The sequence below is a fragment of the Choloepus didactylus genome, chromosome 7, assembly GCF_015220235.1.
Source record: "Choloepus didactylus isolate mChoDid1 chromosome 7, mChoDid1.pri, whole genome shotgun sequence".
Classification (NCBI taxonomy): Eukaryota; Metazoa; Chordata; class Mammalia; order Pilosa; family Megalonychidae; genus Choloepus; species Choloepus didactylus.
Genome location: NC_051313.1, coordinates 14,031,821 through 14,058,413, shown reverse-complemented (window position 1 = coordinate 14,058,413; position 26,593 = coordinate 14,031,821). Strand labels below are relative to the sequence as shown.

General features: G+C 37.6%; 1 protein-coding gene across 12 annotated transcripts in view; it reads left to right on the top strand.

The window, feature by feature from the left end:
- EYA4 (EYA transcriptional coactivator and phosphatase 4) overlaps positions 1-26,593 on the top strand; it is a 307,648-nt gene that overhangs the window by 32,920 nt on the left and 248,135 nt on the right. For all 12 annotated transcript variants that reach the window (XM_037844422.1, XM_037844416.1, XM_037844414.1 and 9 more), the window contains one exon: positions 1,498-1,596. In XM_037844422.1, the coding sequence (XP_037700350.1) occupies positions 1,586-1,596 (11 nt within the window). In that variant the 5' untranslated portion in view covers positions 1,498-1,585. The remainder of the gene's footprint in view (positions 1-1,497; positions 1,597-26,593) is intronic.

Below are 26,593 nucleotides of genomic sequence, written 5' to 3'. Positions count from 1 at the left end.
GGGGACGTGATTCAAACCTGTGCATGTACTTTAAAAATTGTACATTTCTTCAAAATGACGATTTTCAACTTTTGGAGTATTTTTTATCCAGTATCTCATGGAGACTGTTACATGACATCAGATAAGTTACTATTTTTAGGCTTTTAACTCCTAAGAGTTAAAGGAAAAAAAAAAAAAACCTTTGGTTTGGGTCTCCTTGTTAGTATATTCATAAAACATTTTACAATTTACATTTTAAATTTCCTTTGTAACTTTTAAAATGTCTTGTATCCTCATGAGGAAAGTAACATGTCTATGGTAGAAAATACTGCAGAATAGAAAGAAATTAAAACTGTTTCTACCTGGTTGTACTAGGGGATATGTGATGAATATAGGGAAATCTGAGCACAGGCCTGAGTAGACTGAGTATTACAGAACTTGATTTGGGAGCTTATTGTTTCTGCAGCTTGGAATACTTCTATGCTTACATTATGTTTTGAGAAATTTTTGATGTCACTAAATTTTCCTTAAAATGTCACTTTGATAATTTATATCTATATCTATGACTATGATGGACACCGATTTTTATCTACCTTTTTCACCTCTCCTATTCTTAGAAATTTTTTTTTAGAATTAGAATTTGAAAGGTTAGAAATGTATCATTGTTTTAAGTTGCATTTTATTAATTAGTGAGTTTGAAAATTGTTTAATGATTGACCATTTTTTGGTAGGTGTATGTGTGGCTTTCTGTTTGAACTGTAAGAGCAATTTATATGTTAAAGATGTTAGCTTATTGTGTTTGATATTGTGCAAGTATTTCTAGATTTTCAGGTGCCTTTTACTTTTGATTATTTGTGGGTGTCTGTATGAGAGACTGAGAGAGGACTTAGGGTGGTGCTTAACTGTTTTGTGTTATCTTCTGTTGCTTCTGTGCTTTTAAAATCCTTCTCTACCTGGGAATAAACTAAATACATGTCTACTTGTTTAGAGTTTGTTTTTTAACTTTAAATTTCCCAGTAAATTTTTATGTATAATATGTAGTAAAGATTATTTTTTTGAATAGTTAACTGATTGTCTCATCATAGTTTATTGACCATTTTTTCTTCCCATATTTATTAGTAGTACCTTCTTTATCATAATAGGCTTTTTTAAATTTGCTTTTTAAAATTGGGCATAAATTTTATAACATGATATTTGTTAGAAGTGAGGAATTGATCATCCGGCAAAATAGTGTACTAAGTATTTATGGCAGACTGTGTTTCCACAGTCATTTTCAGATATTTTTGATTAGCTGCAGAATTCCTGAGGAGCTGTCCTCCACATATTCCAATTTTACCATGACATTATTTTCAAGATTATTATTTCTATCAGATCTGGGTATAGTATTAATAAATTTCATTCTTTAAAGAAATGCTTCCACAAATAACTATCACGCTAAATATGTTTTGGTAGTTTTACAAATGAATTAAAAAGGTGACATTTTCCTTTTTTTTCTCTGTTTCCATCTTTTTGTTTCAGATAGTCCGTTTTTAATTGAAGGAAGCTGCTTCTCCTTGGGAGTGGCAGGGGAAGTGAGAAAACCACATGGAAGACTCCCAGGATTTAAATGAACAATCAGTAAGTCTTTGTTCTGTGTCAGTTTTGCTGAAAAAAAAAAAAAAAAAGGTGGACTGCCTACTCAAAAATCATATGTGAAATGAATATATTGTATGAAGTAAGTTTTTCATTAAATACACATTTTAGCTGATCTTTGAATTCTCTTTCAAGAGTGTAAAACAGACCTTTAGAGACTTCCGTCATTTCTGCTTACTGATGATGTCTCATTTTGGATTCTCTACTTGTAAAGCCAGTGGTGGAAACACTGGACATTGGAATTGTGCTAACATGCTTATTCTAAATGTGCTTATATAATTACTAAGTTGTTGAATATAAAACATGAGAGGAGAAAGTATATTATTAGCTTATTGCTCATTTCAGGATGGCAACCACAGTCCTCAAGGGCTTTTTTTATATTCTCAGGCTCACTGCAGGGTAGTGAGTGCATATATTAGTGATGATCCTTCTAAGAATCTCATTTCCCAAAGGGGAAGGCTTCTGTAGCAATTCTTCCAATTTTGTTAGCCTTGTTTCTGTGAACCTCATTGTTCAGTGTGTGGGTTAGGGTGTGGCATTCGAGGCCGTGTGAGAGCTCTTGTCACACCCCACAGGACTGGCAACAGTGCTGTTTTGGTGGTGTCACAAGTAAGAAGATACGTGTCCCTTCCCGTAGTGTGCTATTCAGACTGACTGTCTTCCTATTAGCTTGTATGGTCATGACTGATCTTAGAGTATAAGGTCTCCAGTAGGCAACTAAGGATAATATATTTGTACATAATAATGTGGTTCTAGAAAAGATTTATATGATGAGTTTACTTTTACAATACAGAAGAATATATGCTCTGGTGCATAAATGCCATTCCTAATCAATTTGATTTGTTTTCTAGCAGATATTTTACATAAAAGAAATTACATAGCTGTGATTTAATTTAGATACAGACACAATTATCATCTAATTTCATTACATGTTATATAACTCTTTATTTCATGTGACATCATTACAGGAAAAGCATAACAAATTACAAGGCTATAAACCTATGAAATATCTACCAAATGGTAGGTATGCTGTGCCTCAGAAATTGCCTGACTTTTCTTAGCAAATAGGCAATGGCAATTGGGAGGCAGGGGTTTCAAATTAACTTTTAAAAAATGCTGGTTATTGAATTGAACTATTCATAGCATGGACTCTAGTCACTGTGTCTGTCATGATGACATGGCATGTTGATGGGTCCCAGTGGAGTCAGAGGTCTGTACATGAGGTCTTGCACCTGGGTGAGTGATGCTGTCTTCTCAGTGATGATAACTTCAGGATTCGTGAGTAGGGTACTAAGAGGACTGCCGAACTGTACCTTGTTCTAACACACTCAGCATCACTTACCTGTGTGTGTGCGCACACGTATTTATGTGTATGTGTGTTAGGGTGACCTATTGTCCCTGTTTGCCAGAGACCAAGGGATTCTCAGGGCATGGAACTTTCAGTGCTAAAACCCACAGATCTCTGGCAAACAGGGACAGTTGATCCAGTTGATCACTATAGAGTATGCGTTTACTCAAGATGGAATATCAGCTTTCAGTGCAGTGGAGGTTAAAGAGAATATGTTTATTTGCTTAACAGTTGTCAGACTGCTACCCAAGATGCTTCATACCATCTTGGACAAAATGAGGTCCAGCCTTTGCAACTCATATTGGTTCCCTCTCAATCATATTTAAGGGTCATGAACTCACTGTTTAAGAAATATATATGCTTAAAATTTTTGGTAATGCTCATGTGCAGACAAGTTTGGGAGCCAGAAATCAAGGGTGACCTTCTGAGCCTTTCAGATCAAACCCAGTTACTGAATTTGTGGTGAGAATGGAAGAGATTTTGAGAGGAAAAAGAGAACTGAAAGCAAATGGGAGAAGAAAAGAATGCTGTCCACTCCCCCTTTCTTTCTCTTTCCCCTCACCCTCATGGAACGCTCCACCCAAGGGTTACGATATGGTCAGACCCAAATTGGAAGCTCTGATCTCCAAGAGTGGTTTGATAGGCCACCAAGAGTGGGCACTTCTAGTTTAAACCACAGAAGGCTTGACATTTGTGGCAGATGCCATTGGCTTAAGGGCTTTGGTTTCATAAACACCATAAATCTTCCCTCCTTCTCCAGCATCCCCAGACTTAGATGAACATATCGGGCAGTCTAATTATCTGATAAATGTGCAAAGAGAAGCTGAGAACTGTTAAATGACTTGCCTTTGTTGGTGCAGTTGGTAAGCAGCAGAGTTGGGACTTCTCGTGGATCTTCTGACTCCATGTCCGAAGCTCTCTCCCTGGCGTCAGCACACCTTAGCGCTTTCAGTGAAGTACTTTTTATCTTGACATTCATCACTAGAGAAATGCCCAAAATCAGACTCAATCTCTTTTCATTCAGATTGTGTCTATATGAATGAAATCCCTAAATGACTTTACATCTAGCAGAATACATTAATATCTCAAAAATTTGTGAAAAATGATACTTCACATTATTAAGCTACAGAAGAAATAAGGGTGGAATTAAAATAAAATTGGTAGCAAGATGAAAGGGAATTTACATAGATCTCAGATATTTTCCTTTAAGTGGAACTCTTTCTCTTGGCATAGAAATACAATGGGTGCCATTGCTTGCACATGCACATTCCATCTAACATTTTCCGTCCGCTCTCTCTAATCCTTACCACATCCTTGCAATAAAAGTGATATGGCCACCATTTTACAGATAAGGATGCTATGCCTTAGAGAATGTTGAGGTTAAACAGCTGTCAAGTGGCAGAGATTAGATTTGAACCCCCTTCTATCTGGCCCTAAAACCTGTGATGAATTTTGCATATACCCCATAGTATTGTGGTTAAGGGCTTAAGCTGTGAAATTGGACATCAACTCTGACACTTAAATACTCTGTAATCATTGGGAAATTACTTAAACTCTTCTTCATTGGTAGTGGGGGGAGGAAAAGAATAGGATCTGTCTCCTTAGGTCTGGGGTGAAGAGGAAGAAATAAGTTATGTAAAGTCTTAGCACATACTTGACTTAAAGCAGGAACTCAAAAAATGTCAGCTACGATTACAATTGTCTGAGTTATTCAGATGTCCTTTAATGAGTATTTTTTCATTTTTGCATCTCCAACTGCCTCTTGAACATCTCTGCCTGGAAGTTCATAGGTCCCCAAACTCAGCAGATGAAAACTGAACTCCCAGCTTTCCTTCCTCCCATTTTTTCTCCGTTGCTCCCCTACTCTGGGATTTCCCATCTCAACAAATGGCATAAGCATCTACTGAGTAGGTTAAGCCAGAAGTGTGGTCATCATTCTCCTTTTTCGTTCCCCATCACAGAGATCTGTCCACTCTTATTTTTTAGTCTCTCGAAGCTGTTCTTTTTGCTTCAACTCCTTATTTTGGATCTTCATTTTCTCTCTTGACTGTCTGGCTCTGCTTTAAGTTACTTACAGAGTTTTCTTTCTAAAATGTGTGTTTTATCACATCATTCTTGAACCTGGCATCCTTCTTGGACCCACACGCCCATTTTTGCCCCCAGGCAGAAGTCTCACGTGTTCAGTAAGACATAGAAGACTTAATGCTCACCTGTCTCTCCAACCCCATTTGTGCTTCTTTCAGTCCCCTGTACATGTGAGGTTCTCTGAGGTTGCTGTGCCTTTGCATGTGCTGTACCTTTTCCTAGATGGGGGGCTCTTGTAATTCTTGAAGACACAGTTTAGGTTTCACTCCCTCCAAGCAGTCCTCTCAGGCTGCCTCCTTCCTGCCCACCCTAGTAGCCACGCCGAGTCAGCCACTCTGGGTCAGGGACCTCCACAGTGTGCTGCCATCACACTTTGGTCTTTACTTCTCTCCCAGTATTTACCCCACGGAGCTGAAACCTTATCTGTTTACTTGCTTGTCTCTCAGGGAGATTAAAAAACTGCTCAAGAGTAATGGTGGGTCTTGCTCATCTTGTGGGCTCATTTCTTAATACAGTTCTTGCTGGCATTCAGTAAGTGTTTCCTTCAGAACCTTTTAGCTACATCTAGTAATGTGTGCTAATGAATAGTCTAGCCAATTTTAAGAAGCTAAAGTGGTGTTCTCAAAATGGATTACTGACTCAGATAAATTTGTTTGACCTATGTTTTGAAATTTTTGAGTGTAAGATATAACACTAGTTGAACAGCATATGATCAAGATAAAGTTTGGGCTTTTAACTTATTTTTTTGTTTTGCATTATTTCTGGGTATTATTTTACAACCAGCATTAGAGGATCTAGGGAATTTGAAGAGACAAGTAAAGTAAAATTTATCTTCCATGTATTTGTCTGAAAGTTTATATTAGAATTTCATTATAATTTATAAGCAGTTTAAGTTATGGCCAATTATAGCTTTCTGCAGTTTCTAATGAAATGTTATTATTGTCAATATAAAGAGCTGTGTGTCTAGATTGTACATACCATTGTCTATATTAATAATCAGAAGTCCTCTTGAAATAGTAAGATAAAATTGTATTACCTGTATTAAAATAAAGAATGAACAATGCTGATTGTTTTATAGGTTCTCAATCTTTTACATCTGAGATATTTTGAAATCTTGTTTTGGTGGTGCTGATATTCCCACAGACTTTTTCTGGTCTTATTCATTCTTAAATTATATCATAAATTTAGGAGAGTCTGGCCTAAACTTATGATCAAGCTGGAAAGTTTGAAAAGAAATGTGATTTGTTAATTTTAAGTACTGTATATTAGAAAATAAAACATTCGTGGCTACTGAGTCAAAAGAGGTAAAATGAGGAAGTTTACAGTAGCATTGCATCCTGTTGAATTACACACTAAGAATATCCCATGTGTTTTAACATGGTTACAGAGTCAGTTCACTTAAATTATTGATAATCTATTTTAACTAGGCAGGTTTAAAATAAATCACATCCATTGGATCCATATTACATATCATATGTTTCAACACTATTTTTAGAAAGTCACATGTGTTTGTAGATGTAAATTGTGTTTATTTGCTTGCACCAAACCTGCTAACTTTAATCTTTTTTTCTCCCTCTGTTTTTCTGTCTTAGAATACCCAGTAACTTTTGATCATTCTTCAGCTCTTTTCTTTAATACCTACTGCTGTCTGAGCCATTTGGACAGATTTCTAGCTTTTGTATAGAATTGAATATGCCATACAACTTAATCTTGACACAGGGCTTCGCAATTGTCAATATCTGTCAGGGTTTCAACATTACACTAGAGAATAATTATTTTTGTTAATTTTAGTTTAAATAATTTTTGTATTTGTGAGAAAATGGCATTATCAGTATCCCTGAATCCTAAATTATTGCTTAAGAATAAAATTGTGCATACTTCTCTAATCAGTTTATATTATTATATAGTTATTGGCAAGATTTTACTCTTAAATGTATTTTATTCTGATCTAAACAAAATTAGATTAGTATTTTTGATGTTCCAAATCTGTTTGAGAACACTTGGCCTTTAAACTAGCAAACAGAATCATGGTCTAAACATGTTTGTTTGCACCATACAACCGGACAACAAACGTTGGGGTTGAATGGAATTCTGCTGAAAGCTGAGTCAGTTTCGGAACAGCAGCTGGAAATTGCCAATTACAGTTTTATTTTACAATTATAAATGATAGAGTACATAAATGGTGAAATTACAAAGTAGATACATTAAATAGATTAATCAAGATTTTATTTGCAATCTTTATTAATCTTTATTAATCATCAAGACTTACTCTTTCATTTAAACACTTTTCTATCTCTGAAATTCTGTGTATCTGTAGGAGTTTATAAGAATTTACAAGGTTACATTAATTATTATCTTTTATGTTCTAAAATTATAGTTTGATTTGCTAAGACTTTATCACAAATTTAAAAATACATATGCAATTTGGAGAGGGAGCATCCCATATTATACAGCTGTGGATTATGATTGCCCATCATTTGCCGAGATCTGGAGAGTAACAGGCTTTTCTTTCTTAACTATGGTCAATTGGTGATAGCTGCCTGGAGCCTTGAATTGAGAAGGAGTCTACCGCTGTGTCTTGGCTCATTGGAACAGAAACATTATCAATTAGTGTGATCAGCCCGGACTTGGGAAGAAGCAGAGGCGGCGCCACTGCCCCATGCCTGCCAACCCTGGGCTGGTTAGTTGGGATGCCACAACCTTGGGCAGTTTACTTGGATAGTATAGATGCAAATAGGTGATATGCTATCTTGGGGTACCAAAAGTCTCCTATGAATTTACACCTTACTTTGGCATATTTGTTTGTGCAGTAACTCTAATTTATACCTTAGAATGAAACTAATTATTTATGATAGAAATATCTGTTTCTTTCATCCTTTAATGATCTTGAGACATGGGGAAAATGAATGCAATGTAAATATAGTTATAAGTTACACATATAGCAAATGGAAACTGTTCAGTGATGTAAAGGCGAACATTCATTGATAGGTTCTTTGCAGAGTGTTTTGTGTGACTTGTCTTGTTAAGCCTTACAAAGGCCCTGTATGCCAGGCCTTGCCTTTAGCCTCACTCTACAGAAGAACATTCTGGAGCCAAGTTTAGATATCTTATTCAAGATTGTGGCAATTGTAAGCTTTGTTGATGGAATGTGAGCTCAAGCCGTCTTATTCCAGAATCCGTGCTGTTCAACACATTCGCTTACCTGCTTTGATTAACTTAAACAGTTTTCAAGCCCTTTTCTACATTTGGTGTCTTGAAGTGTTCATTAACCCTCAATTTGATCTCAACTTATTTGAATGAAGATCAAGATTTTATAATGGGTCTTGATGAGAAAGTGTAATTACTTCACCATGACAACAAATTAACTGCAGAGTCTTCATTAGTGAGTATTTTCAGTAGGCAGTCATAAGAGAACAGAATGCATAAAGATTAAATGATAATTCAACAGGTTCAATTAGGTAAATATTTAAGGATTACCCACACTCTGCCAGGAAATTTGCTAAACTAAGGATTAAAAGATAAACATAAAGCAGTTCCTGTCCTCCCCCAAATTTCAGTTTAGCATAAGATTATGAAATGTTATGCCAAGTTCTGTTCATTTATTTTAGAATGGGACTTTGACAGCTCCTACTAGTCAATTCAGTGTACACTTGTGGAGTACAGCTATATCTGAAGCATGGTCTTAGATGTTGGCAATACTTGGTGAAATGACAAATGTTACTGTTCCCATGAAAATAGATGGTATAGCAACAAAAGCAGAAACCAGGCTGTTGTTCTTATTCAGATGAGAAACGGACAAGACAGCTGTGGAGTTGGTGAAAAATGGTTGGATGCGGGTTAGATTTTGAAGCCAGAGGCAAGATGACTTGTGATAGATTGGATGTGGTGGCTTGAGAGAGGAAGGAAAGAGCCAACGATGACTTCAAGGTTCCTGCCCTGAGCAATGGAAAGGACGGAATTGGTGTTTACTGAGGAGGAACAGTTTGGTGGTGGAGATCAGGAGTTTGGCTTTGCTCATGGTGGCAGAGAAGTTGCTGTGGGTCCCCCAATCCCCTTTCATATTCCTCTTCCCTGCTGCGTCTTCCAGGCTCCTTGCATTTAGTCAGGGCCATGTAACTTACCCCGGACTGTGAAATGCAAGGAGGCGTGATGTGTGTGTCATTTCCAGGCTGAGGCAGTGAAGCCCGTGCACGATTCTTTGGTCTGTATTCCCCTGGCGTGATGACTGAGGAGAAAGCTTCAGGTAGAGATGGTGGCGTCCCAAAATTGAAGCAGTCTGCTTTGCTGTAGCACTCACGTGGAGGATAGGTTCCTAGGAGAGTGTGAAGCAACTGAGCTATTTGAGACATGTTAAGCTTTACCTTCAGTTAGACATGTGCTTGGAAATGTGGGGCAGATACTTAGATGGCCATCTGGAATCCATGGGGGAGGTCGGGCATGAAACACAAGTTTGGGTGTCTTTGGGGTATCAATGGTAATTAAAGATATGATATTGGATGAGATCACCAAAGGAAAGAGTCTAGATGGAAACAGATTTAAAGGACTGAGCCCTGGGGCAGCCCAAATTTAGAGTTCAAGGAGATGACAGTTTATGTAAGATAGCAGGTAGCTGCTTGATCCTGCTGTGATCCTGAGTTGTGTCGCACGTATATGTCACCATATTCAATGAATTCTCCTTAGGCATGCTTTCTTCCACATTTTCCAGCCATCACATATTATATCTGGGACCCTGGCTACTTGGTTCCCCTCTATCAGGGAAGAAAGAGCCAGCAGATGGCCGAATAGAGGCAGTGTTCACTTTGAGCTTTCCATCAGTATAACCACAGTCGTAAGATATTTAGAAGAAAATATTTTAGTCAACAAATATTTATTATTTTCTCATTGCTGTGTTTGTGTATGCGATGTTCAAGGCACTTGAACTTAGCAAAGGACTGATCTACATCAGGCTTTCTCAGTCTTGTCATTGTGGACTTTTGGGGCTGGTTAGTTCTTGGTTGTGAAGAGCTGAGCTGTGCATTATAGGAGGTTTAATAGCATCCTCCATCTCCCCGCTAGGTGTCAGTAGCACCTCCCTCCCCTTACCTCCTTTTGTGGCAATCACAAATATCTCCAGACATTGCCAGATGTCCTCTGGGGGACAGGAACTACTGATCTCCATCAGGTCTGCTTTTACCAAGTTATTTATTTATATACTCCCTCCCCATAAAAGATTTGAGGAGTTTCGCAAATCATTTAATATAATATCCTGCAATAAATTTTTCAGAAGACTGGGAAGAAAAGACAAACACATGACAATACAGAATCTAAGCAAGAAGCGAAAGCAGTATTGCCAGGTGAGCAATGTAGAGTTGTAGGCACCATGCTGTCAGTGGGGAAGGGTCTGTTTAAGAAAGGTTACGGGGGAGGAATTGTAGAGAAACTATGTCACATCTTCACTGGGCCCTGACAGATGTGATGGCTTTGGATGGACAAATGAGGATGTATCCTGGCCTGGGGATTAGCAGGAATAGAGTCTCAGAGGTGCCAAATATATAGTGATAAGGTCAGTCCAGAAGCTGTGGATGGATTAGAATCATGAGTCAGAGGCTTCACAGGGATGAGCCTGTGGATCAATCTGTCTGAAAAATGCTGAGACCAGACCGAAAAGAGCTTTGAGGTCAGGCTTAAATGTTTGCATGTCCCTGCGACGTGGTTTCAGCCTGATGCTCGTCACTTCAAGAAGTACGGAGTGTAAGATACTACCTGCAATTTTGGACTTTACCTTGGACCCAGTGGAAAATCACATATAATTTTTGAGCGGGAGAGTAACATTTTTAAAATGATGTTTTGGGAAAATTAGGAGAGCATAGGAAGATGAGTGAAAGTATAAATCTTGAGGTAGGAAGAGGGTATTGGGGGACTAAGAGCAGTTTATGGGTGAGCTGAAAGGGGCTTGAACCAGGGCTCAGCAAACTTTTTCTGTATTTCTGTAAAATATTTTCTGCTTTGCTGGCCATACCGTCTCTGTCACAACTACTCACTTCTGTTCTTATAGTGTGAAAGCAGCTGTAGATAAAACAGAAGTGAATGTCGTAGCTATGTTCCAGTAAAATTTTATTTACAAAAACAGGTGGCAGATTGTGAACTGTACTTTGCCAATTCCTGGCGTAAGCCATTGGTGTGACATTAGTGGCAATGGCAAGGAAAAATCATGGAAAGGAACAAAGAACTTGGAAAGGAAACTCTGTTGAACTTAGTAACCAACTGAACAGGCTTATTAGGAAGGGTGGTTGGTGGACACAGAGAGGGAGAAAGAAAGGGCTATCCTGGAATTCCAAGTTGAGATTCCACTGGCAGAGTTCAGAGGAAGGGTCAGTCATTTAAGGAAAGAGAATGACATTCTTAAAATTAGAACTTTTGAGAACATTTTGAACTGGCAACTGGTGAAGTCCTGTTGGGCCTTGGAAGAGTTTCCAGTGAGCCATGCAAAGCAGAGCAGAGCAATATTTGTTTTAAGATGACCACTACAAATGGAAGTGCTGTCTGGGAAAAGGGCAGAGAGTCAAGATAAACCTAGGAGTCGACCACGTTTTTGAAGTGGAACGAGGAAAATGAATCAGGAGGGAGAGAGAGGAGGCAGTCAGGGAATCAAGAGACCAGGGAGATATTGCCCTCAGAGCCGAGGACTAAAGAACTTTCAGGAGGAATCGATCATCAGAAGCTAACATTTCAAGAGGTCACTGAGAATGGGGACTGAAGAAAGCACTGTTAGATTTGTTGATTCAAAGGCCATTGGTGGCACTTCAGAATGAAGTCCCTTTAGAATTGCCGCAAGAAGAAACATCTCAGAAATTCAATACAGAAAAGATGATGAAGAAGTAACCGGAAGCCTGGAAGTTTAAAGAAGAAAAACAGAACAATAATTGAAGGGAGAACCTATTTCAAACAAGGGGAGGCCTGGACAGCGGTTGATGATGAGGGCCAAGGAATGAATGGAGAACAGACTTGAGTGGACACAGAAGTAATGATGAGGTTCAGCAGTGAACTGAGGATGAGGATGACTTTGGGATGGGGGAGAGATAACATCCTCTGACTTGGAGCATCTTAGAGAATGCACGTACCTTGGCATATCCCAAGGTACTCACCCTTGCTGGCATTCATATTTTTAGTAACCCAGGAGGCAAGTGCATTTGTTCACAGAAGGTCAGGAAGTTTGTGGAAGCTTGGTAGGATTAAGGGCTTAGGTAGTGTCAAGACTGTTAGCAACAGTCATTCTTTAAAAAGTGGTAAGTGATGTGCTAAATCTCCATCCATAGATTATTGAGAGGCATTTCCAGTTTTGACTTAGACTATTTGTGAACACTGAACACTTATTTATTTATTTTCAGTGAAAGGTCCATTAGGAAGAGAAAAGAGAAAAACGAACACTTTTGTGGCTAATTAAAATGGTTCTCCTTATCTTTGGTAGAAAGTGCTAGCTTTGTTTTCCTTGGCTAATGGTATATCCAACAAAAGGAAAATTCGATTGGGTCGAATTTGACAATAGAGTCAGACTGAAGCTATTTGAGAGACTGGCATTAAAAGTACTTGGCTCACAGGACTTGAAAGAGCTGTCAATTCATGTTTTCTTGGATTAAGGATGGATTTCTCTGCTCAGATTTCTTTAGGATGCAAATCATGGTAAGGGCTAATATGTAAGGAAATTCATGTTAACTCTCTCGAGTTAGAGAGAAAAAAGGATAGACCTTACCTACCGGCTTGTCTTTGCTTTCATGATTTTGCTGAATTTCTTTGTGTGACACCCAGAGACAGTGGATTGAAACTCAATTCTGAACTCCAGATGCTCTTAGCCAATACTTATGTTGTGCTTGCTGTGTGCCAAGGACTTTCAAAGTGCATTAGGTATATTAACTCATTTAATCTTCACAACTTGAGGAGGTGGGCATTATTACAATCTCCCAGTGTATAGATGAAGAATTGCCGGGCGAGTGGGTAGAGAAGGAGGATTTTAACCCAGGCACTCTGACTCCAGTGCTGGACATCTTTACCACTAGGTGAATCTTCTGGGAAAACGTCTTATTTATTTTTCAGTCCTCTACCCAGGCTTGTGCCTTCAATAAACAAGTTGGAAATGTTTTGAGTTTACATACATAAGAAGAAGAAAAGAAAATTGATCCATGTTCATTTTTTTCTGTTAACATTTTCATTAATTCACAGAGCTGTCCTACCAGAAACGATGTGAAAAGGGATAGACTGAGGGCTAAAATAGATTGCATTTGTATTTCAGTCTGCTGATTAAAGAAAAAGGCAGCGGGTTCAGAGTCTATACTGGCTTTGCTCTACCAGAAGCTTTACGAGCATTCAAAAGAGCGTAGCCAACCTTTCTTTTATGTCAAATGTCTTGCCAATTTTATCAACTTTTTATATTGCTGTGCTTGATACAGAGGCTAGAAAATTTGTTTTACAGGTAGCAGGAAGCTTTAGAGACTATACTGTCTAAACTCTTTAATTAACAGATGCAAAACAGCACTGTGTTTGGAGACAAGGTATGTGAATTCCTTTCAAACTTAACACTGAAATTTGAAAGCATACTTTTTATATGCAGTTTTTTAGCATTTGGGATTTCAGATCAACCCCCTGAAAACTGTGCTGACTCATTGCTTTATTTAAAGATCGATGAAATAATCACATTTGAGCTTATACTAAACTGGTTGGTGATCAGAGCCATTTAAAAAAGCTCAAGCAAATGTGTGAAACACTTTATTTTACATGTTTGCTTTTCTTCTAGTTATTATTTACCGCTCAATCAGCATTAACAGAAGAAAAATAATTTGGCTGCTAAGTTACTCTAGTATAGGATTTCAAAGGACCTTATTAGAGAGAGATGTAATTTCATCCTCTGGGCCTTTTATATAACAGGGTGCATATTTGGGTTACTTCATTTTGACCCGGAATTAATCAATAGATTTAAGTTATGCTCAGGAAGTTAAGATATTTATTCAACAAACATTTAAATTATGTTAAATTTATTTTTCAACTTGCTAAAAACATCTTTGTGCTGTATGCTTTCTAAAGTGAACTTTGTAGCTTTGTTCTCTTATTTTAGCTAACTCGTGTATGAATAGCCCTCACCTCAAAGTTTTCTGTGTATTTCACAAAACTTCTAAAATGTCTGCATTTAGTAACTACTGTGTAAAATCAATGGCTTTAAAATGCTTGTCTTTGGCAAACTGATAAACATCCTGTGCTTTTGCACATTGCTTGACTACTTTGGGCCCTATCACAAGTGGTAAAAATGCTTCAAATCTTAATATTAATGGGGGGAAGCCTGAAGGTACACAAGTTCCAAGGAAAAGCCTTTTTGATTTCAGTTTTGAGAGCGTTTTCACAGGATGAAAGTGCCAGTGGATGTCGGGACTCTGTCACGTGAGCTGCCTGCATGTCCTTCCATGAGGCTCTTTCTTTGCTTACTCACCCCAGGACCCAGTGCTTCTCCTTTCTTTAGACTCTGTGATTTGCATAATGTTATCCACTGGCTCATGTTTGGGGCGATCATTTTCATTCTTGCTGTGAGATTGTGAATTTATTTATTGTTTTTTTTCCCATGAAATAAAGTTTTCATTGGCTGGAATCCCAGCTAGACTGAAGACTGATGCTTTTTTTTTTTTTTTTTTTTTTTTAAATTCTTGCCTCATTTTATTTGTTTAGTATCTTAGATTTTAAAAGTCATTTAAAATTAAGAGGCTTGCGTATTATGCTAGAAAAATATTTTGCCACCGAGAACTTTGTCCTAAGTTTCTCATAAAAGGTGTTTAAATGTTGTGTTGAGGAACTTGTTACTGATGGTGGGATAAGAGGCCTTTCTGGAGCTCGTCATCGCTGAACATTACATGGTACTTATTGTAATGGCGCCTGCTTACTTTTTGGATGATGCAGACACATTATATTACATATAAATTACTCTGCAGAAGTGAATCATGAATCATTAATGATGTCAGGTCATGCATAATTATTTTAGAATGTTGACTGAGTTTGTTAATAGTCAACGGAGTAAATTATGCACTCAAAGTTTCTGGTTTTTATGTTTAAAATTTGTACTGCTAGATTATTATTTTTCTCAGTTTATTTATTGTTTCATGTATAATCATTAGAATTGTATGCATGATTATTTTCATTTTATGCAGACTGTCTGATCATCTGTGAATAAAGAGACTTTTTTTTTTCATTCCTCAATCTAAAAACCTTTTATTTCTTTTCCTCATCGTATCTCAATGGTTGGAGCTTCCAGTACAATTGGATAGAATTGGAGAGAACCAATGTTGTAACACCTCTTTACTTCAAATTGAGGGTGGAATCTCAGGTAGCCTATAAAAAGTCTCAAATGAGATTTCTTGGAAAGCTCATCATTTATCTTATCTTGAAAAAATCATACATGGTTTCTGTTCTATCATGTATCTTTATATTTTAAAATATAAAATTAATTAAAAATACTTGAGTTAAATTATCTTACTCTACTGTCCCCTACCCCAAACCTTAATGAAAGTGATGCTCCAAGAAGATGTGCTATATTTAACCCTGTGATTTTGAGCATGTTTCTTAAACCTTAATTTGAGAAGCAAAGTGACATAACGAAATAAGCATCAATTATAAAATACAGCTTAAAAACACAGCACACAAAGCAAAGTAAAAATGAGTGCAAGTTATAAACCACTTTATTGACTTATATCGTAGGTTAGGTACTAATTTTTTCATATCATGCCCCCATAATTAGATTATAAATTTCTTCCAGGTGCGCACCATGTCTCATTATTCATTTTATCCCCCACAGCCTCTGGGACAGTGCTTTGTATAAATTTGTGGAAGGACTCTTTTAGAAAAGATTACTGAATTTGCACACGTAGAGTTCGTTGGAAGTCCTTAAGAGTATGATTATAGTTGAACGATTAGATTAGAAACCAGATTTGAAGGAGTAGTAAAAGTGTTTGTGAGTCAGGGGGATGGTTGGATTGGAGGAGAGGTTGCTTCTGAGATGGAAAAAGAGAGTATCTTCATCATGATTGTGAAGCGATACACATCAGTATTTCTTGTATAGCCAGGGGTCTATAGATTTATTTCTTGAGGGAATAGAATTAAAAAAAAATGTATATTTGAGCAAACAAAATTACTATATAGCTATCTGGGTCATCTGGATGACCCATTACCCTATAAACCAAGTACTCCTATGAAATTTGAGTACCCTAGTTTGTATTTTATTATGTTTTATTGCCTTCACATGATCAAATAGGTGCCTATATTTATCTAGGTAGCCTAATTATTTACAACTTTTTCAATGAGACTCAGCAGATCATGTTGTTGGGATCTCAAAGTCTGAAACACAGACCCATGTCAGTGAGCCAGCTCAGGGTGGGTGAGGCAAGGCCGTAGAACCCAGATATTTCTTCGTCTCTGCTCTCCATGCCGTGGAGTCTCCCAGCTTTCTGAGATCTGCCGTGGGAGCTTGTCTTCTCTTGCGTCCCCACGTCCATGCTGCCGCCTGCTGCCCTGCTGTCCCCTGAATCCTCGCCATAGCTCTTGTGCCAGGAGGGTGCTGTCCTCTCTCCACTCGGCTTTGTCTCACCCTGACCACAGCCTTCTCAAGTCAACACTGCCCACTTCCATGAACGCGAGGCTGCTGCTGTGGCAAATGTTTGCTGAAGTGCCAGGGAGGCTGTAGAGCAAGCACTGTGCAAGAACACGGGACTCCCTGTCACGCATCACAGTTTTTAGAAATTCATTTTCCACTGGTCCTCTGTCCCCAGAGGTCTCTGTCTTGTATGACATCCCCATTATCTATCTCTTCGACCTCTCTCTCATCTCCTCTTCTCTAGATATTCTGAATTTCTCTTCTTCCTCAATATCCTCCATGCTTCTCACTTTGTTTTGTAAATAGTCAGCTTTCGTCTTTGTCAGGCCCTCACCATCAAGCTGTGCCCAGAGGATCATGATATTTTCATCCAAAAATCCATTTGAGGAGGCCAAAGTGTTTTTTTTTTTTTTTTTTTTTTTCAGTTATTTTTTTGATACATACCTTGGGAAGGGGAAAGGAGTCATGTCGATTTGTATGAGGCACGTCACTGGCAATGCTTGTCCTATTACAGTTGATGCATACATATGCATATTGACTTAGGAAAATATATGGAACACATATGTACACATGAACTTTATTTTCCATTTACTTTTATGTAGAAATACTTGGGAAATAGGTGAATTTCCTGTTATAAATAATCTCTCAGAAATGCTTGATGACTGAATACTGTATTTTATGGCTTTAATTTATGAAAGAGAATAAGAAAAGGAAACATAGTATTTTGGGAAGGAAACATTGAAACTGGAAAGGTCTTTTTCCCCCTGGTAAAATATTCAAAACAAGTCTATTCATTCACAAGCTTATTCTCGCGAGTGATTTATATGTACTCGAATGAACTACCTAGGACACAGCCTATATCTTAGTCCACTGAATAAAGAAAAATAAAAAGGATAATGTTGGTATCCTACCTGTATGCTGTAATTCAACATTGAAATAAACTGCCTGTTTTAAAAATAGAGATCAATCTTACCAATTAAAAAGGACTATTAAATATTGTGTTGGTTAGACATTTCTTAACTTTCTCCCTTATTTGAATATGCAGATTATATTTCTTCTACTTCTGTGTAATATTGCTAAATTGTTGAACCCTGAACTGATCGATGTAAGAGTAAACCTTATCCCTATTAGAGACAGTAAGTGCAAGTCTAAATATATTTAAAGTTTCTTAGATACTTGTGAATTGTCATGTGCGGTGCATGGAAAGCTTTTTGTGATCAGTATCATGCTTTTATATCAAGTTCTACAAAATTAATTTTCAAATGACATCTGACTTCCAGAAGGATTCTTTAAATGACCAGCTCTATAAATATATTGTTCATGTGGTTATATATGCAAATACTTCCCTTGGGTGGTGATAAATGGAATCATTTATTAATGCTGAGACTCTGAACTGACCTAGAAAAACAGATTTGAAGCTGTATTCAAAGAATACCATTTAGCCTTACCAGGGCAACTGTTTTCCTCATGCAGCATTTTATAGTCTTGCATTGAAATTGGGTTTGAAATAAATCCCTGCCTTTGCTCAGAGACTGTTAGAGAGAGAGATACAGCAGAAAGGTTTCTCCAAAAATAAAAAATAATAACACCTATCATTCATTGAGCAGCTATTAATTTTAAATCTCAATGATTTATTTGTGACATACAATTTTTCATATATATTATTTTGTCTATCTAATTTTTATCCTTGCAGCAATTATAGTTACAATTTTGGTATTTACATTCCCTTCTCAAAGATGAGTCAATGGAGACTTGGTGAGGTTAACATTTTTCCCAAATTCACATAGAATGTGGAAAAGTCAGGATATAAATCAAAGTCTTTCTTATCCCAGAGTCATGGTTCATTCTGCTGTATCATATATATTATTCGTTGATGAATTTATTAAACAAAGGTTTATTGACCACTTGTATATACCAGACACTGTTCCAGGTGTTGAAGATACTGCAGTGAAAAAAGACCTCAAGTTCTTTCTTTCAGGTATCTTATATTCTAGTTAAAAAAAAAGACAAAAACCAAAATGTACACACTTGTCTGGCAGTGGTTAAGTGTTATGGAAAAAAATCACAGCAGTGTAAGGGGGCAGAAGGTGAGATGGTGGAAGGAGTGTGTATACTCTTTTTTATATTGAGCTGATGGACAAGGAAAGTCTGAAAGCCTGACATCTGAGCAGAGGCCTGATGGAAATGGGAGGGAAAGACATGGAAATAGCTGCAGGCACAGGCTTGCTTGGTGTGTTTGTGGACCAGCCATGAGGCCAGATGCCTGAAGCAGAGTGAGTGGAGGGGAGAAGGTAGGAAACAAGGTCCTGGAGGTGGTGTAAGCTCTGACCAGGACTGTGGCTTTTACTCTGAGGGAGATGGGAGGTCATTGGGAAGTTTTAAGCAAATGACTTATGTGGTATGTCTCATGTTTTAGATGGAGAACAGACTGTAGGATAATAGGGAAGGGACCTGGAAGATCCATCAGGCAGCTACAGAAGTAGCTTGAGTGGGAGATGGTGGTAGCTTGTGCTAGGGTGGTAACTGTGGAAGTGATGAGAAGTGGTAGGATTCTGCATATATTTCAGAGGTAGAGCCAACAAGATAAGCTGATGGATTGTATGTGGGGTATGAGAAAAGGGGAGAGTCAATGATGACTCTCTGTTTTTGATCCTAAGTACTAAGAAGAAAATCTTCAGGAGGGAAGATTGGGAAGGAGATCAACAGTTCAGTTTTTGCATGGTATAGAGTAGGTTTTTCTGCCCTCTATATGATTAATGATTCCCAAGATATTTATTGGCCTCCCTTTTTTTCATTTATCATCTATCAGTAGGATTGCTAATTTTGTTCACAGCTTCCACATTTTTTGTCACTTAATCTATCCATTTTTTATCACTTAATCTATCAGTAACTGAAATTGTTGTGTTAAAATATCCCACTGTGATGGTGGATTTATTGGTTTATTTTAAACTTCAATATGCATGAATCACTGTTTTTGATTTATGCATATTGAAGTTTTGTTGCTGGGTGCATGCAGGATCAAAATTGTTGTATTTTCCTGGTCAGTTGTACTTTTGTCAATATGTAATAACATTCTTTAACCCGACAAATATTCTTTCCTTTAAATTCTATTTTTTTTTTTAATTAATCTAACTACAGCCTTCATTCTTTCGGTTAGTGTTTGTGTGTTTATCTTTGAGCTCATGTTGTTTTGAACTTTATCTGTGGAAATTCTGTAGAGCCTGGATTTAAAGTATGTTTTTCCAGAGAGAATTTAGATTTACTCTTGCCAGATGCCTGAAAGCCCTATCATCTGGGGTTTTAACTAAATTTTTATCTAAATTTGGATTTAAGATTTTTGGACTGTGCATTTAGCATGCAATTTGGTCCCAAATTGAGTGATTGTGGGCTTGTGGTTAGCAGTTCTCAGGAAAGTGTTTTCTTATTTTTCCCTTGATTTGAGCCAGAGTCAAGAGAGGCATGTGTATTGCCCTCCAAACTATCAGGCTTTTTCTTCTTCATTCACTGAGGGAGCAGATCATCAAGAATCCCATCTTTATGTGAATGTCCCAGAGACTAATATCCCTCCATGTTTGGACTCCTGGACTTGCCTATTTAAACCTAAGTTCAAGTCTACTGCAGATTGAAACTGAACTCCAGTGCAGACACTGGCCTTTGCTCAATAAACCATAGAATTTTCAGGTCTTCTTATTTTTGTCCTCTGAGGAATTCCCTTTGTTTCTCATCATCTCTGCCATTCATTAAAAGACTGAATTTTTATGCAGCATTTTTGTGTGTGCTCTACTAGGAAGGGTTTCCCTGAACGTCCAGTCTGCAATAATTATTGTTGGCATGCATGGTTCTAAACACATGAGGGTTGGAGGCCAGACCCAACGTTGTGGTGAATTGTGGTGTTTGTCCTCCACCTCCATGGGATAATGCCTTTGGTCTGTGTCAATATCCTCCTTCCCAACAAACTTTCACTCAGTGGTTTTACATTCACTGATGCTTATTGCCTAAATTAATTACAATACCGAGATAATAATGGTGATTTTTCAAATTCTGTTACTTCTTCTACAATTATTAGTTGCCATTTTTTTTTCCTGCAAAGCAGTACTTTCTCTTCTGACCCCTCTTTGCTTTTTTCCTCTTACTGAGGTCTCATGGATTGTTTTTAATTCAGTATGCTCTAGTCCACTGCCGTTATTCTTTTTGTTACTCAAGTTGTCCTGAATTTGGTAAGTGGGAGACCCCTAAAGCTAACTCCCTTGTCCTTTTGACATGTCCACCAAAGTCCATCTGAGTCTGTCTTTGCTTTTTGGCACAAGGAGTTGTTGCAGGCTTGCTTTGTACTTCCCTGTTTTGGGTATGGAATCAGTCAACTTTTTCATGGAGCCCGTTTCTTTTGATGGAAAATGATGTTTATGATTCAATATCAGAGTTTTAGGTGTGCTCATTGCTTCTGGAGTGTCATTGCATTTTGGTACTTTCAATGTACACAAGTAGGAAACCTGTTTTTTAAATCATAAGTTTGTACTGAGAACCTCAATTCAGAGTTTACTTGGTATTAAAAAAGTTTCAAGAATGAAGGCATATTGGTTAATACTCCCATTTCTGCCATGTACAGGCTGTGTGATCTTGGGCAACTTACTTAACCTCACTGTGTCTTTCTTAGTTTCCACATCTGCAAAGTCAGAATAATCAAAGTAACTATCTCAGATGGTTGTTGACATACATAAAGTGTTTAGAACAGTGCCTCAGTCAGAATAGGTACTGTATAATTACTTGATAAAAATATTAGGTTGAACCTCATGGAACTGCCAATATTCTACCATTTTGACCTGCAGAAATTTCAGATTCATCTGGCTCAACCTAATAAATGTATGAGTGCCTGTTGAAGACCAAGTACCGCTGAGATGTATGTAGTGGACGCTTAAAAATTAATAAAAGAGCCCCTACTCTCCAGGAGGTGATAGGTAAGTGAGAACTTTCAGTAAGATTTCTTGCTTTTTGCTGGTAGTGGGAAGGAAAGGCAAACCCTTCTTAGGTTGTCACAAGTCAGTGTGGGGGCAACAGATGGGAGTCTGGCAGACTGGTGAGTAAATAGGCTGGGGTTTTCGATTGGAGACCCCAGATTTGAGGTGAGAACTCCAATGGGGCATCCTCAGGGAGTGAATTAGAAAACAAACGACAAATGTTATGTGCTGTAAGTATACAGTTTGACACACAATTTTTATGCAAACCAAAAAGTTCTAATAATCACGAACCTATTCCATCATATGAAGAAAATTAACATGTATATTAGCACCCTACGTTTTCCCTTCTTGACTGTTTTTCTTTTTAAAAATTTTCTTTTTATCTTCCATATGTGGCAGAAATCCAACCCCATAATGATATTTTCACCATGGTAATGGTGCCATTAAACATTTTTTTTTATCTTCATTTTATTGAGATATATTCACATACCACGCAGTCATACAAAACAAATCGTACTTTAGATTGTTCACAGTACCATTGCATAGTTGTACATTCATCACCTAAATCAATCCCTGACACCTTCATTAGCACACACACAAAAATAACAAGAATAATAATTAGAGTGAAAAAGAGCAATTGAAGTAAAAAAGAACACTGGGTACCTTTGTCTGTTTGTTTCCTTCCCCTATTTTTCTACACATCCATCCATAAACTAGACAAAGTGGAGTGTGGTCCTTATGGCTTTCCCAATCCCATTGTCACCCCTCATAAGCTACATTTTTATACAACTGTCTTCGAGATTCATGGGTTCTGGGTTGTAGTTTGATAGTTTCAGGTATCCACCACCAGCTACCCCAATTCTTTAGAACCTAAAAAGGGTTGTTTAAATTGTGCGTAAGAGTGCCCACCAGAGTGACCTCTCGGCTCGTTTTGGAATCTCTCTGCCACTGAAGCTTATTTCATTTCCTTTCACATCCCCCTTTTGGTCAAGAAGATGTTCTCCGTCCCACGATGCCGGGTCTACATTCCTCCCCGGGAGTCATATTCCACGTTGCCAGGGAGATTCACTCCCCTGGGTGTCTGATCCCACGTAGGGGGGAGGGCAGTGATTTCACCTTTCAAGTTGGCTTAGCCAGAGAGAGAGGGCCACATCTGAGCAACAAAGAGGCATTCGGGAGGAGGCTCTTAGGCACAACCATAGGGAGGCCTAGCCTCTCCTTTGTAGCAACCGTCTTCCCAAGGGTAAAACCTATGGTAGAGGGCTCAACCCATCAAACCACCAGTCCCCTATGTCTGTGGTCATGTTAGCAACCATGGAGGTGGGGTAGGCCAATACCCCTGCATTCTCCACAGGCTCCTCAAGGGGGCACTACATCTTTTTTTTTCCTTGTTTTTCTTTTTTTTTTTTTTAACTTTTCCTTCTTTTTTAAATCAACTGTATGAAAAAAAAGTTAAAAAGAAAACAAACATACAGTAAAAGAACATTTCAAAGAGACCATAACAAGGGAGTAAGAAAAAGACAACTAACCTAAGATAACTGCTTAACTTCCAACATGTTCCTACTTTACCCCAAGAAAGTTACCTAATATAGCAACATTTCTGTGAACTTGTTCCTACTATATCCATCAGAAATTAACAGACCATAGTCATTCCTGGGCATCCCCAGAACGTTAAATAGCTTATCTGTTCTTCTTGGATTATTGTTCCCCCTTCCTTAATTGCTCTCTATTGCTAGTTCCCCTACATTCTACATTATAAACCATTTGTTTTACATTTTTCAAAGTTCACATTAGTGGTAACATATAATATTTCTCTTTTTGTGCCTGGCTTATTTCGCTCAGCATTATGTCTTCAGGGTTCATCCATGTTGTCATATGTTTTACGAGATCGTTCCTTCTTACTGCCGCGTAGTATTCCATCGTGTGTATATACCACATTTTATTTATCCACTCATCTGTTGAAGGACATTTGGGTTGTTTCCATCTCTTGGCAATTGTGAATAATGCTGCTATGAACATTGGCGTGCAGATATCTGTTCATGTCACTGCTTTCCGATCTTCCGGGTATATACCGAGAAGTGCAATCGCTGGATCGAATGGTAACTCTATATCTAGTTTTCTAAGGAACTGCCAGACTGACTTCCAGAGTGGCTGAACCATTATACAGTCCCACCAACAATGAATAAGAGTTCCAATTTCTCCACATCCCCTCCAGCATTTGTAGTTTCCTGTTTGTTTAATGGCAGCCATTCTAACCGGTGTTAGATGGTATCTCATTGTGGTCTTAATTTGCATCTCTCTAATAGCTAGTGAAGCTGAACATTTTTTCATGTGTTTCTTGGCCATTTGTATTTCCTCTTCAGAGAACTGTCTTTTCATATCTTTTGCCCATTTTATAATTGGGCCATCTGTACTATTGTCATTGAGTTGTAGGATTTCTTTATATATGCAAGATATCAGTCTTTTGTCAGATACATGTTTTCCAAAAATTTTTTCCCATTGAGTTGGCTGCCTCTTTACCTTTTTGAGAAATTCCTTTGAGGTGCAGAAACTTCTAAGCTTGAGGAGTTCCCATTTATCTATTTTCTCTTTTGTTGCTTGTGCTTTGGGTGTAAAGTCTAGGAAGTGGCTGCCTAATACAAGGTCTTGAAGATGTTTTCCTACATTATCTTCTAGGAGTTTTATGGTACTTTCTTTTATATTGAGATCTTTGGTCCATTTTGAGTTAATTTTTGTGTAGGGGGTGAGGTAGGGGTCCTCTTTCATTCTTTTGGATATGGATATCCAACTCTCCCAGCCCCATTTGTTGAAAAGACCATTATGACTCAGTTCAGTGACTTTGGGGGCCTTATCAAAGATCAGTCGGCCATAGATCTGAGGGTCTATCTCTGAATTCTCAATTCGATTCCATTGATCTAAATGTCTATCTTTGTGCCAGTACCATGCTGTTTTGGCAACTGTGGCTTTATAATAAGCTTCAAAGTCAGGGAGTGTAAGTCCTCCCACTTCATTTTTCTTTTTTAGAGTGTCTTTAGCAATTCGAGGCATCTTCCCTTTCCAAATAAATTTGAGAACTAGCTTTTCCAAGTATGCAAAATAGGTTGTTGGAATTTTGATTGGGATTGCATTGAATCTGTAGATGAGTTTGGGTAGAATTGACATCTTAATGAAATTTAGTCTTCCTAACCATGAACATGGAATATTTTTCCATCTTTTAAGGTCTCCTTCTATTTCTTTTAGTAGAGTTATGTAGTTTTCTTTGTATAGGTCTTTTACATCTTTGGTTAAGTTTATTCCTAGGTACTTGATTTTTTTAGTTGCTATTGAAAATGGTATCTTTTTCTTGAGTGTCTCTTCAGTTTGTTCATTTCTAGCATATAGAAACATTACTGACTTATGTGCATTAACCTTGTATCCCGCTACTTTGCTAAATTTGTTTATTAGCTCTAGTAGCTGTATCGTCGATTTCTCAGGGTTTTCTAAATATAAGATCATATCATCTGCAAACAATGACAGTTTTACTTCGTCTTTTCCAATTTGGATGTCTTTTATTTCTTTGTCTTGCCGGATTGCCCTGGCTAGCACTTCCAGCACAATGTTGAAAAACAGTGGTGACAGCGGGCATCCTTGTCTTGTTCCTGATCTTAGAGGGAAGGCTTTCAGTCTCTCACCGTTGAGTACTATGCTGGCTGTGGGTTTTTCATATATGCTCTTTATCATGTTGAGGAAGTTTCCTTCAATTCCTACCTTTTGAAGTGTTTTAATCAAAAACGGATGTTGGATTTTGTCAAATGCTTTTTCGACATCTATTGAGATGATCAATTGATTTTTCCCTTTTGACTTGTTAATGGGTTGTAATACATTGATTGATTTTCTTAGGTTCAACCATCCTTGCATGCCTGGAATGAACCCCACTTGGTCATGGTGTATGATTTTTTTAATGTGTCTTTGGATTCGATTTGCAAGTATTTTGTTGAGGATTTTTGCATCTATATTCATTAGGGAGATTGGCCAGTAGTTTTCCTTTTTTGTAGCATCTTTGCCTGATTTTGGTATTAGATTGATGTTAGCTTCATAAAATGAGTTAGGTAGTGTTCCATTTTCTTCAATGTTTTGAAAGAGTTTGAGTAAGATTAGTGTCAGTTCTTTCTGGAAAGTTTGGTAGAATTCCCCTGTGAAGCCATCTGGCCCTGGGCATTTATTTGTGGGAAGATTTTTGATGACTGATTGGATCTCTTTGCTTGTGATGGGTTGGCTGAGGTCTTCTATTTCTTCTCTGGTCAGTCTAGGTTGTTCATATGTTTTCAGGAAATTGTCCATTTCTTCTACATTATCCAGTTTGTTGCCATACAGTTGTTCATAATATCCTCTTATAATTTTTTTAATTTCTTCAGTATCCGCAGTTATGTCACCTTTTTCATTCATTATTTTGTTTATATGGGTCTTCTCTCTTTTTGATTTTGTCAGTCTAGCTAGGGGCTTGTCAATCTTGTTGATCTTCTCAAAGAACCAACTTTTGGTGATATTTATCCTCTCTATTGTTTTTTTGTTCTCTATGTCATTTATTTCTGCTTTAATCCTTGTTATTTCTTTACTTCTACTTGGTTTAGGATTGGTTTGCTGTTCATTTTCTAGCTTCTTCAGTTGATCCATTAGTTCTTTGATTTTGGCTCTTTCTTCCTTTTTAATATATGCATTTAGTGCTATAAATTTCCCCCTTAGCACTGCTTTTGCTGCATCCCATAGGTTTTGGTATGTTGTGTTCTCATTTTCATTCGTCTCTATATATTTAGCAATTTCTCTTGCTATTTTTTCTTTAACCCACTGATTGTTTAGGAGTGTGTTGTTTAACCTCCAGGTATTTGTGAATTTTCTAAGTCTCTGATGGTTATTGACTTCTAATTGTATTCCATTGTGGTCAGAGAATGTGCTTTGAATAATTTCAATCTTTTTAAATTTATTGAGGCTTGTTTTATGTCCCAGCATATGATC